Source organism: Oncorhynchus kisutch, linkage group LG4 (assembly GCF_002021735.2).
Source record: "Oncorhynchus kisutch isolate 150728-3 linkage group LG4, Okis_V2, whole genome shotgun sequence".
Lineage (NCBI taxonomy): Eukaryota > Metazoa > Chordata > Actinopteri > Salmoniformes > Salmonidae > Oncorhynchus > Oncorhynchus kisutch.
Window position 1 is genome coordinate 33,864,166 of NC_034177.2, and position 12,843 is coordinate 33,877,008.

Here is a 12,843-nt window from a genome sequence, read left to right on the forward strand (position 1 = left end):
AATGGTTCAAAAATAAACATATCCAGGTGTTAGAATGGCCAAGTCAAAGTCCAGACCTGAATCCAATCGAGAATCTGTGGAAAGAACTGAAAACTGCTGTTCACAAATGCTCTCCATCCAAGCTCACTGAGCTCGAGCTGTTTTGCAAGGAGGAATGGGAAAAAAATGTCAGTCTCTCGATGTGCAAAACTGATAGAGACATACCCCAAGCGACTTACAGCTGTAATCGCAGCAAAAGGTGGCGCTACAAAGTATTAATTTAAGGGGGCTGAATAATTTTGCACGCCCAATTTTTCTGTTTTTGATTTGTTAAAAAAGTTTGAAATATCCAATAAATGTCATTCCACTTCATGATTGTGTCCCACTTTTTGTTGATTCTTCCCAAAAATTACAGTTTTATATCTTTATGTTTGAAGCCTGAAATGTGGCAAAAGGTCGCAAAGTTCAAGGGGGGCGAATACTTTCGCAAGGCACTGTATATCCATTGATTCTTGAAGAATATAATTAGAATATAATTAGAATTAGCTCAACTGTCACAACTCCATGAGAACCCAAAATATAAGCTTGTTTTTCTCCAATGTTTATAAACATCATAAATGTAAACAAACATTGTATAGCCTCATAACATGGTTAAAACAAAAAAAATTATATCATGGGATGGTCAGTCCATAGCTCTGTCTATTAATCTGAGAGCGGTTACATATCTCCAGGCCCATCCCTCAGCTTTTTAACAAAACAGAGGCGGGGTGCCCGTTTTGTTATTGTTTCATCTGTGGATTTGCCCTTTAAACAGCTGCATATTATCAAGATATCAAAGTGTCACCAACAAAAAGGTAAACAATAGGCCTATAATAGGCCTATAGGCCTATAACAAATGTAGCATTTTGCATTCATCTATTACATGTACAGTAGTGCTCAAAGCAAGTCATTCCATGAGCGCAGCATTTATTTATCAACACGAATCAATGAGCCCAATCAGCCCTCAAACAACAAAATCATAAACAACAGAGTAGGGCTGGCTAATAAGTCCTTACTTTTAGGATCCTGCTCAGGTAAAACAATTTGGCTAATCTATACTTCCATATTTCCAAGTCCTATTCTTGAAGATCAAGGGGATTAACATTTATTGGAATCACTGAAATTCTGATATAATTTAGTTACTAATGTAAAGATATAATTTAGTTGTATTATTATATGTAGTACACAGCGATTGGTTAGAAGAAGCCTACATAACCAACCCATAAAGTAAAATGTAACACCCATATAGGGTGCAATAGATGTCGTTCTATTGGCAACATAAATGGTTGTCTTCTTCCAATGCCTCTAAAGGGAAAAGTAATCTGAATGTAATCAGATTACGTTACTGAGTTTGGGTAATCCAAAAGAAACGTTACTGATTACAATTTTGGACAGGTAAATAGTAACTGTAACGGATTACATTTAGAAAGTAACCTACCAACCCTGGTTACAGTATCATCACCTTTCCTAAATAACTACTGGATTAAAGTGGAAAGCGCACTTGAGCACGCACTGTGCGAAAAAAGCATTGCATCAACCTCTCATTCAATATCACTTTAAATGGATGAAGCACTGGAAGCTATCAAATCATTCTGAATTGACATCCCAGAGAATTGACATCCCAGAGAAGACAGTAGAAACATCCATATGCTCAACAAGTAAAGCATCGTAATGTGCAATTACCTCTGCAAGCTCTATGTAACTAGTTGCCCTTGCTAGCCAAACTTTCCCTCTCATTGTGCCCTTAGGTAAAAGCCAACTCTTGCATGCCCAAAAATGTGGTAGTATTGTTATGCTGTTTGAGAACATCCATTTCCATTTCCATTTCCTTTTTTGTTGTGTTGCACAGTTTGAACACTCAGACTTTTGTCCATTACATGATCTATGCAGCTTTTTCCCAGAAGCGTGACTCTGATATGGGCAATGAAAGGGGTTCTTCAACAAAACATCCACTACATCGTTGTTAGAAAACTGCACTCTGGTAATTAGCTATCTACTTGCTACTGAAGTTAGCAATGCAATTTGAAGTAAATTAGACGAACTCTACACAAAAATGTAGTTCTGTAACCAAGAAAACAATATATCCTCTAACATTCCATCTCCTGTAGTTTGAAGCAACTAATTTAAATGGAATAATATCCTAAAAATGGCCACCTATCACTATTCACTATCAAAATCTCAATCTATCCAATATTGTTACCAACCAAGATTGCGTACTACTTGGTTCATACTCTGATCCTTTGATTGGATGGACAACATGTTAGTTCATAATGCAAAAGCTTTGATTGGTTGGAGGATGTCCTCTGGAAGTCGTCCTAATTACCATGTAGGTCTATGGAAGGGGAAAGGAGCATGAATCTCCTTGGTTTTGTATTGAAGCCAATGTAGCCAGAGGAGGACAGAAAATAGCTCTCTTCTGGCTACACCTTGATGCTAGAGGATGCTGTAGAGAATACTGTAGATCTTCATTGCAAAACAGTGTGTTTTAATCAGATATTTTGGGACTTGAATATATTTAGTATGGTTTTATCTAAAAAATAACATTTTGACGTTTATTTATTTGTAATATTTCTGAAATTCACTGAGTATGGTGGTCCTTCCCTTCCTCCTCTGACTGAGGCTACAAGAGAAAGCGACAGAAGGGGACGCTGGCCCTTTAACAACAACCAAAGAAGTAGGCTATCACATACATGTTTGTTTGTTTGTGATAATGTGTGATGGAGAATTCTCTTTCGGGACGATGCCAGCCCACCAGTATCAGTGCTCGCTGTCCATTCATTCCTTTGTTAATTTAGCCCTATGTTGTCTATTTATTTATAAAACTAGATTATCTATTTCATTACTATCACGCGCTCTGTCGTTGTCTAGAGAGATTACGTTATTTCATTGCCTATACATTACGTAATGCAACGGTGGCTGGGGAATCCCAATACTGATTGATATTAAATAGGCTACAGAATGTTCATACATTCAAGCATAGAGTTTCTAACTTCTTCTGTTAATAGCCGAATCTGTTCATAATATAGTTTACGTCTGTCATATTATGTGGCTTTTTAAATACAGGTTGTGGTGTTACGTTAAATGAAGAAACGATAGAGTGAGAGACATTCAGAGAGAGAACAGGACATGACAGACCGACAGCCGTTTGGTCTCTCTCTCTTGGGGGTCGACCGCTACACGTGCACGAGAAGCGGCAGAGCAGCGGCAGAGAAAGAGTGAGCGGAGAACGAATTCCTCTTTGTGTACTCCATAATTATTATTAGTAGGCTAGTAATCCTACAATTGTCGTTTGGTGGGTTCGTCATTAAAAACAGTTTAAACTATAGGGAGAGTAGAGGAGAACTGTGCCACTGTAGTCGCTATGGCCGCTCTATCAGGAGGAGAAATGTGCGTCAAATACCTGATGTTCGCTTTCAACCTCATCTTCTGGGTGAGTCACTACTTATGCTATTAAAGGGACTGTGTGTGTGTGTGTGTGTGTGTGTGTTGTTTTGGCTGGCAGACAACAGAAGGTTTAGATTCATATAAATTACAGCCTCTTTGTAAGGGTTTATTCCACACATGTAGGGTAGAGGTAGTGTAGAGCCAGAGGAGGAAGATTCCCCAGTGAATCTGTCTGGTTCCTCTCCAGGTTTCTTTCATCTTCAATTAAAGTTATATGTGCATTGTAAAGGGGTTGGCGATAATTTGACAGTAGCTTACAGGCAGTTTGTGGCAAGTATAATTCTGTATTTCATATTACAGTACACCTACTGTAATTATAAATACGGTTTCAAAGCAAGTACTGAAACTATTATACTGTAAAAGTAAATACTACCGTAATCGGAATAAATTAATATATGAATGGATGAATTAATTAAATTCATTGAGGGGAGGAGCTTGTATTTCACAGTATTTTACTGTAATTACAAAGGATTGGTGCAAGCAGGTTGGCTGTTAGGTAAAGTGTTTACAAAAAGTGTTAATAAGCCAGATACAACAATACCATGCTCCCACTCGTGGGAAAAAGGTTTTGGGTAGTCCAAAAAATATGATACGGTACTGTATTATGTGGGGTGTAATTACAGTACCATTCGAAATACAGCAATTCTTTCCCTGCCCACAAACTTTCCCCACAATGCACCATAATTTACATTATTTAAACCATTTCAGAGTATTTTACTGTTGGTAATACAAAAAATGACATATCATTTACCGTTTTCAGTTAGTGTGTGTGTTTGTGTGTGTGCATGTGTGTATCTGTCTGAGGGGGGTTGTCAGTATCTGCTTGGGGAAAGTGGAACAGTGATTTAGCTGGCCATGACTGGACTAAGAAGTGGCCTCTTGTTGGTGAACAATGAAATAATCTCACACACAAACACACACTGGCCAAATAATCCCTGGTGGCCGAGTGACCCAGTGTGCACAGCATTTCAATAACTCAGTGTTTGTATGTGTGTGTGATATTGTGTGTTTGTGTGTTGTATTTTGTGTTGTGTCTTGGTGGGGTGTGTGACGGCGTGTGACGCGTATAGCCCCAATGCAGATGAAAGAACAGAGCTCCCCTTGTTGCATGATTCAGAACATATGTCCATGATTGTAGGTAGCTACAGTATCTATGGGTGTGTGTGTGTTAGATTCTGCAGCTGGTGAGGGTGTATTAGCAGTAGTGTAGTTGTGTAGTGCGAGCAGCATGATTAGATTAAACAAATTAACTCAATCACTTACAGAATAGACCAACTCAATCATTCACAGAGTAAACCAATTCAATCATTCACAGAGTAGAACTCCCTCCCCCAGCCCACCTCCTCTACCTTACTGATCAGGTGACTCCAGGGCGTGACAGTTACTCCCTACTGCTTTCTCTTTGTATCACTCTATGCTCTCTTCATCTCTCCTCTTGCTTTATCCCTGTCACGCTCTGCGATACTGTCTAGGGAAATAGGAGAGAAGTGTTAATGAGTTAGTTATTGCTCTGTTACACACAGAGATCACGTTAGAAACATGGAAGTGTTTGGAAGGATCAGGTGTGTGAAGTACCTCATGTTTATCTTCAACTTCTTCTTCTGGGTAGGTCTACTTTAGTTAGATTGTGTGCGTGTGTGAGTGCGTTTGTGTGTGTGTGTGTGTGTGTGTGTGGTGAATGTTCCCTTCCTCTTTAACTAGGCCATTTTTCCCGAACTGAGAACAAGGCATGAGTAATCTACCCCGACTCACTGAGCTTATCTGGCCTCGTTAGGTTTGGTCTGATCAGACATGTTGTCCCCACTGCAGAACACACACACACACACACACACACACACACACACACACACACACACACACACACACACACACACACACACACACACACACACACACACACACACACACACACACACACACACACACACACACACACACACACACACACCATGGAGCAGAACACCATTCTACATCAAGGTTCTTTGCTAAAGTTAATAATTAATTAGACTGAGGAGGCGGTTTGAGGAATGTGTGTCTGTGTCTGTGTCTGTGGTGGCGGCTCTGGTGGTAAGTCTGTAGCAGAATTTATACTGTATGAAGGAATCAGGCCGATGACCTCCTCTTCTTCTTTCCTCTGTGTGTTAGCTTACCCCCAAGTCACACACATGCATAACCTGACATAACCCTGTTTCTCAACATGTCCCTACCTGCTCTGTCACCTGGTTCTCCATGCCCTGGGATAGGTGTGTGTGTATGATATCTAATATTTTGTGTCTGTATGTGGTAGCTTGCAGGTACAGGAGTGCTGGCTATAGGGTTGTGGTTGAGGTTTGACCCAAAGACCAGAGGACTGTTTGAAGGAACAGAATCTCCCTATGTCTTCTTCACAGGTAATGCAAACACTCACATGCAAGCACGCATGCACTCACACATATACTGAACACAAATATAAATGCAACATGCAACATTTTGAAAGATTTTAATGAGATACAGTTCATATAAGGAAATTAGTCAATTGAAATAAATTCATTAGGCCCGAATCTATGGATTTCACATGACTGGGCAGGGGTGCAGCCATGGGGTACCCAGGCCCAGCCAAACAGAATGAGTTTATTACAGACAAAAATACTCCTCTTGATATGCCACACTTATCATGGCAAAGGAAAAATGCGCACTAACAGGGATGTAAACAAATTTGTGCAAAAACATAGAGAGAATAAGCTTTTTGTGCATATGGAAAATGTATGGGATTTGTTTTATATTCAGCTCAGGAAACATGGGACCAACACTTTACATGTTTTGTTTATATATTTTTTCTCAGTACATAATCAAATATCTCTGCAGAGTCTCTGATGTTGTTGGTGGTTGCGTGTGCGTGTGTAGGTGTGTATATCCTGATAATAGCAGGGTTGTTGATGATGGTGGTGGGGTTCCTGGGATGCTGTGGTGCGATTCAGGAGTCTCCCTGTATGCTGGGGCTGGTGAGTTATACCTCCTCTCCTCTTTTTCTTTCCCTTTGGTATTCAGTTGGTCTGTTATGGGGCTGGTAGTCAGATACTATGTAACACTTTGTTTCAGTATAAAACTGTTTACAGAACAGATTCAAGGCCAGAACTCAGTATCTATCTATCTATCTATCTATCTATCTATCTATCTATCTATCTATCTATCTATCTATCTATCTATCTATCTATCTATCTATCTATCTATCTATCTATCTATCTATCTATCTATCTATCTATCTATCTATCTATCTATCTATCTATCTATCTATCTATCTATCTATCTATCTATCTATCTATCTATCTATCTATCTATCTATCTATCTATCGTCCGTCCGTCCGTCCGTCCGTCCGTCCGTCCGTCCGTCCGTCCGTCCGTCCGTCTGTCCTCATAGACTATGCGTAAAATAGTACATTTAAAACGGGACACTAAAATTAGTATGATACGTTACGGTTGGTATGGTTACATAAGACAGGTGGTTACTTAAGGAAAAAACGAAAGTAGGGTTGTTGGTTGGGGTGGATGGGTGGCAGTATAAAGCAAACGTCTAGCAACCCAAAGGTTGCGAGTTTGAATCTCCTCATGGACAACTTTAGCATTTTAGCTAATGAGGAATTTTCAACTACTTATACATTTTTAGATACTTTGCAACTACTTAGCATGTTATCTAACCCTTCCCCTAACCCTACCCGTAATCATTTTTAGCTAACCCTTACCCTCACCTCTAACCCCTAGCTTAGCTAATGATAGCCACTAGCTAACTTTAGCAACCTAGCTAGAATTTGTAACATTTCATAAGTTTAGCAAATTCGTAACATATTGTACGTTTTACAATTTCGTAACATATAATACGAATTGTAATTTGTAACATTTCATACGAAATGGGTGATGGACATCCACAAATTATTACATACGATACGCAACATATCATACTAAATGGAGTGTCTCTGATTTACATACTGCACTGAGACCAGGTTGGTCCCTCTCTCTCTGTATCTCTCTGTCTCTCTCGATTTCTCTCTCTCTCGTGTGTGTGTGTCCTAAGTCCCTTCTGACCGGGGAGTGCTTTGTGTCAAAGGGCACTTGTCAAATGAAATACACAGCGGTTCATGTGCATATTGGTCTCTTGCAGTTCTTCTTCTTCCTCCTCATCATATTTGCCATTGAGGTCGCCGCTGGAATCTGGTGTTTTTCCAACCAAAGCAAGGTCCCAAAACATATTACATCCCCTTTTCTGTGTTACATTAAAGCCCTTCCCCTGCTATTATCTGTGTTACATTAAATGCCTTTCCTTTCTTTGTGTCACATTGCAACCCTTCCCCTACAGGTGGTTGATGACATCACTCAATTCTACATGGAGACATATCAGAACTACCAGAACACTCGACAGGACACACTGAGGGAGACACTCCGTCTCATACAGACTGGGGTAATCATGTGTTTAATTGGTGTGCAGCCATGTTTGGGGTGTTGGGAGCAGAGACAATACATATTTCCAGATAAAAACAGATGGACACCTAAATTACAATTCAACCTTATTTGTTACAGTTGGACTGCTGTGGTACAGGTTCCGTTGTGGACTCTGCCAAAGACACCTGTCCCCCAAGAGACGGGCTGGATAGCCTCATCACCAAGGTAACCCCCTGCTCTGTGATTGTGTTTGTGTTCAGGTGTTCCTTTTTCTGTATCTCTACAGTCCCTCCTTCTGTATCTTTACAGCCCCTCCTGATTTGGCCTCGTTTTTGAGCTTGGTCATTAATAAATGCAGCGGCTATTACTGAAGCAAAACGAGAGTTGTCTTGAGGGGGTGGTTTAATGCAGGCATCTCTTGTGTATGTGATCACACGTGGCAAGTGTTTGTACAGTCACTCTGCCAAAACAGTACACAGTTACAGTCACTCACCCTTCTAGATAACTTGAAGCAGTCTTAACAGTTCTTGCATCTTGAAGTCGCCGTAGCTCGTGCTAGCCAAGTTCTTTTGCCAATTAGCTTCAGCCGGTTGGTGTGTGACCGTGGTAAAGTTGGTTTGACATTGGGTAGCCTATCTCTGAGGCTAGTTAGAGACCGTCAATAAATTACACAATGTAAATGGGACAGTATTTTAGTTGTCTCAATAAATGCTTTCAATATTTGTAAATGCATGTTTTACATTTATAGTTGGTTTGAGGTTTTTAAAATATAGACATTTGGAGCTATTGACATTGTCCTATGTACATTGTGTATTTGACTGATGGTCCCTAACTAGCCCCATAGGGATAATGTCAAATCATATTGAGCAAGGGCATTGGGCCAGCTGTTGGCAGGATTAAAATAAACTTAACCCAAGGAAATCTGTTACAATACCCTTCATTCTGTGACAGACATTTTTTCCTATCATCTTTCACATTTTCAGTTTTGGACAAGACTGACCCAAATTATTACTTTTAAACTTTGTAGTAAATTTTGTCACTCAATAAATGTTTTTGACTCACATAAGATGCCACATTTTCAAAATGAAAAGTTGCTTTTTAGGGGCATTCGCTCTTTATTGTGTGTGTGTGTGTTGCAGAGCTGTCCTGATGCTATAGATGAATTGTTTGACTCCAAGCTGCACATCATAGGAGGAGTGGGCATCGCCACTGGAGTCATCATGGTGAGACACACACACACACAGTACAACGGAAGACCATTTTATCCAACTACGCTCCATTACAGATAGATAGGTTGACAGAGAGACTTCCCTACAGTAAAGAACTCTTCATTTACTCTGCATTTTCTATTATATTCCACAGATGTTTGGGATGATCTTCAGCATGCTGCTCTGCTGTGCCATCAGGAAGTCACGGGAGATTGTCTGAGGATGTCATCGTTACCATGACGGTGGCCGTTAATGTTGCATGATGTCATTCCTAGTCACATGAATTCTGTCAACCAATAGAGAGGCTGTGTGTTGAGAACGGTCGGCCTGAGCGCTAGCAGCCGTTCAGGTCCACTGGCCAACCAACTGCCATTTAGTTAGAGCCGCTAACCTCTGTAACAAGGATCTGCTACACCTGGTTCACCTGGCATTAAGTGCCAAGGGTTGCAAAATAAATATAAACATGCATGTTATTCAGTAATTTCATCCAAACTGCTTGCACGTATCAACTGGCGTCTGTGTATCCAGGCACTAAAATAGAACTTGGTTCTATTTTAGATGCTTGATGCTGCAAGATCCGCCTCTCCCATCTATTCATTAGTTTTTACGAGCATACTAACCCACGTGGGTGATTGAAAGATGAGGTCCACACTCCAGTCCAGTTGGTGGCAGTAATGCACATTGAAGTTGGTTGCCAACCGCCATATAAAATCCACAGAAGAAGAAGGACTATGAATGAGGAGAGATTAATCAAAGAAAACTAACTAAGAACTAACTAGGTTTTCCTTTATATGAGTGGATTAATTGTCAAAGTAGAGAACACACGACTTTGTATGACTCAAAATGGGTAAAAATTCTACAAAGGTCCAGCTAATAAAAATACCATATGCATTTCAGAAACAGCAATCTAGCTAAATGTCTATGAATGTTTCATGTGTGTTTCGACATGTCCCATAATTACTATAGTTGGTCGACAGTTGGTTTTGGTATTTTAACACGTCTGTTAGGGATAGACAAAATCAATGTTGAGCCGGTTTGGTCAGCATGTAATCACAGCGCTGCACAAATCACCTTGGCTGTGTTTGCACAATTCTGATCTTTTTATCACTAATTTGCTTTTTGACCAATCAGATCAGCTCTGAAAAAGATCTAATGTCATGAAGTGATCTAGATTAGCTAATCTGCACAGTGCTTTTCTCAGGTTGTTCCTCTTGAACACAGTGAATCTGCCCAGTGCACAGGTTGACCCTCCTAAACCACCATGATGATGCATGCCAGTCTTTCCTGGTTGAGTACAACTCATCCTCTACGTCTCTTTCTCGACCCAATATGAAAATGCCTTGAAGTCTCTGACTGTTTTTATCTAGGTGAGTTGTAGTCAGTTTTACAGCATATCTAGGTCTCTTCTAGATAAGAAACTTTTATAACACCCTTGCCATCTTACACAAAACAAATTAGCCAAATAAAATGTAACATCTGATCTTCATTCTGTGTGTATTCTGATCTTCATCCTGTGTGTATGTAATGAGTAAGAGAGGAAAACATCTGTCAGCCTCCACAGCTTCCTGCCACTGTGGAAAAGAACAACCTGAAAAAAAAAAGATGTCTCTGTCTCTCTCTACCTCTCTCTACCTTTCTCTCTCTACCTCTCTCTCTACCTATCTCTCTACCTCTCTCTCTCTCTCTACCTCTTTCTCTCTCTACCTCTCTCTCTCTCTCTACCTCTCTCTCTACCTCTCTCTCTCTCTCTCTCTACCTCTCTCTCTACCTCTCTCTCTCTCTCTACCTCTCTCTCTCTCTCTCTCTCTCTACCTCGCTCTCTACTTCGCTCTCTCTCTACCTCTCTCTCTCTCTCTCTCTCTCTACCTCTCTCTCTCTCTCTACCTCTACACAGCAAAGACCTTGAAGTCATCATAAAGGTCAAATTTAAGCTGTATTTAGGGAATGTTACAGTTTTTCTCAATTGCTAAAACACAATTTCTGAAACCTTGCTCCATTTCCTGAAAACATTAAATACAAAACCTAATCTTCAAGCACTATTTACATAACCTCTGACTCCTCTTGCAAAATGAAACATTCGCCTCAAAACAGTTTTACCTGTGTTCAAAATCAAACACTGCTCTCAAATCAATAAACAAAGTGATCAAAATTATATACACTCTCAAGCAGTCAGTAAACAATACACCGAAAAATAGAAAACACATTGTTCAAAACATACAATTCTCAGGGAGAAGTACATTTTTAATCTAAAAATGTATCAGAAATTACTACTCTGCTTTGCTCTTTGCAATTTTGTTTTCTGTTCTTCCTCCTCCTTGTACCCCTATTTTTACAGTACTGTACCCTGCATCTCACAAACTTGTCCTTTGTCTCTGTGATACTGTAATTCTTGTTCTTTGTTGATATGAACCTGCAACCAGTCAATCTATTGAGCAGTCAGTACTGTTAATAAATCGAAAGCACAATGTTCAGGGCCATACAATTTGTCCATTGTACAGTATACAGCCTACAATGCACTGTACTACAGTATCCATTCTCAGACTTTCTCCTTCCCACCTTCAACAACCTGTTTGCTTTCTGAACTGGCTTATATTGGTTGTGTCGCATCATTTGAAACAGGTTGAATCAATTTTGAGTGGTTGTGTTCAATCAATGACATATGTTCTCTATTTGTATTTGATTGTTGCCACTTGTGTTTACCAGTATGGATGACATGTGCATTAGAGTGCAGAATGTGTTTTGAGAATGTGTTTAGAGTTTTGCTGAAAAGTCTGAGATCTGCAAATTGTGTTTTACCATTTGAAATGGTTTAAGGTATTGACAACAGACTGCATAATTAGCTAAATGAGTCCAGGCAACTGAGAACTTTGTTCAGCCAATGGGTTTTAGTGTTTTAGCAATTGAGAAAAACTGTAACCGAATGTAGACCTGTTATTATTAGTGTCATTCTATGAAAATGGTGGCTTTTTGAAGAGCCAACTTTTACACATTTTCTTTGCTTTAAAAAAAATCAAAACATTATAAATCAACATAAATGGCATCTTAACATCTTTTTATATTTTTACGACGTTACATAAAAAACCTTATACCACCCACCACTGCGACCTGTATGCTCTAGTCGGCTGGCCCTCGCTACATATTCGTCGCCAGACCCACTGGCTCCAGGTCATCTACAAGTCCATGCTAGGTAAAGCTCCGCATTATCTCAGTTCACTGGTCACGATGGCAACACCCACCCGTAGCACGCGCTCCAGCAGGTGTATCTCACTGATCATCCCTAAAGCCAACACCTCATTTGGCCTTTCGTTCCAGTTCTCTGCTGCCTGTGACTGGAACACTCATCAACACACACTACACCATAATGACAAAGTGAAAACATGTTTTTAGAAATGTTTGCAAATGTATTGAAAATTAAATACAGAAATATGTCATTTGTATAAGTTTTCACACCCCAGATGTAACAGTATAATTTCTGTCCCTCTCCTCACCCCTACCTAAGCTCGAACCAGGGACCCTCTGCACACATAGATAACGGTAACCCTCGAAGCATCGTTACCCATCGCTCCACAAAAGCCGCGGCCCTTGCAGAGCAAGGGGAACAACTACTTCAAGGTCACTGATTGAAATGATCGCACCCTGTGTAGTATGATCTAAAATAAAGACGCGCGACAACGAGGTTCTAGCTCCAGCCTGTTTATTAACCTAACCCTCGCATGTCCTACATAGGTACGGATACCCCCAAGGGACATCCTACTACATC

General features: G+C 40.1%; 1 protein-coding gene across 2 annotated transcripts; it reads left to right on the top strand.

Moving 5' to 3' along the window:
- Positions 1–2,911: 2,911 nt before the first annotated feature.
- Positions 2,912–10,569, top strand: LOC109889418 (CD9 antigen-like). 2 transcript variants are annotated; one of them, XM_020480833.2, is made up of 8 exons: positions 2,912–3,448; positions 5,750–5,852; positions 6,346–6,443; positions 7,598–7,672; positions 7,793–7,894; positions 8,014–8,100; positions 9,015–9,098; positions 9,238–10,569. In XM_020480833.2, the coding sequence occupies exons 1-8, from the start codon at positions 3,380–3,382 to the stop codon at positions 9,301–9,303; spliced, it is 684 nt and encodes a 227-aa protein (XP_020336422.1). In that variant the 5' UTR covers positions 2,912–3,379; the 3' UTR covers positions 9,304–10,569. The 2 variants fall into 2 exon arrangements, with proteins under 2 accessions (XP_020336422.1, XP_020336423.1); XM_020480834.2 differs by lacking the exon at positions 2,912–3,448 and adding an exon at positions 4,855–5,067 and having other exon boundaries at positions 9,238–10,563.
- The last annotated feature ends 2,274 nt before the right edge of the window (positions 10,570–12,843 follow it).

Excerpts from the sequence above, each read along its gene's own strand:
- LOC109889418 (XM_020480833.2), top strand. The coding sequence starts at position 3,380 with ATGGCCGCTCTATCAGGAGGAGAAATGTGCGTCAAATACCTGATGTTC. Across the intron at positions 5,853-6,345 it reads TCCCTATGTCTTCTTCACAG|GTGTGTATATCCTGATAATA; the intron begins GTAATGCAAACA and ends GTGCGTGTGTAG. Across the intron at positions 8,101-9,014 it reads TGGATAGCCTCATCACCAAG|AGCTGTCCTGATGCTATAGA; the intron begins GTAACCCCCTGC and ends TGTGTGTTGCAG.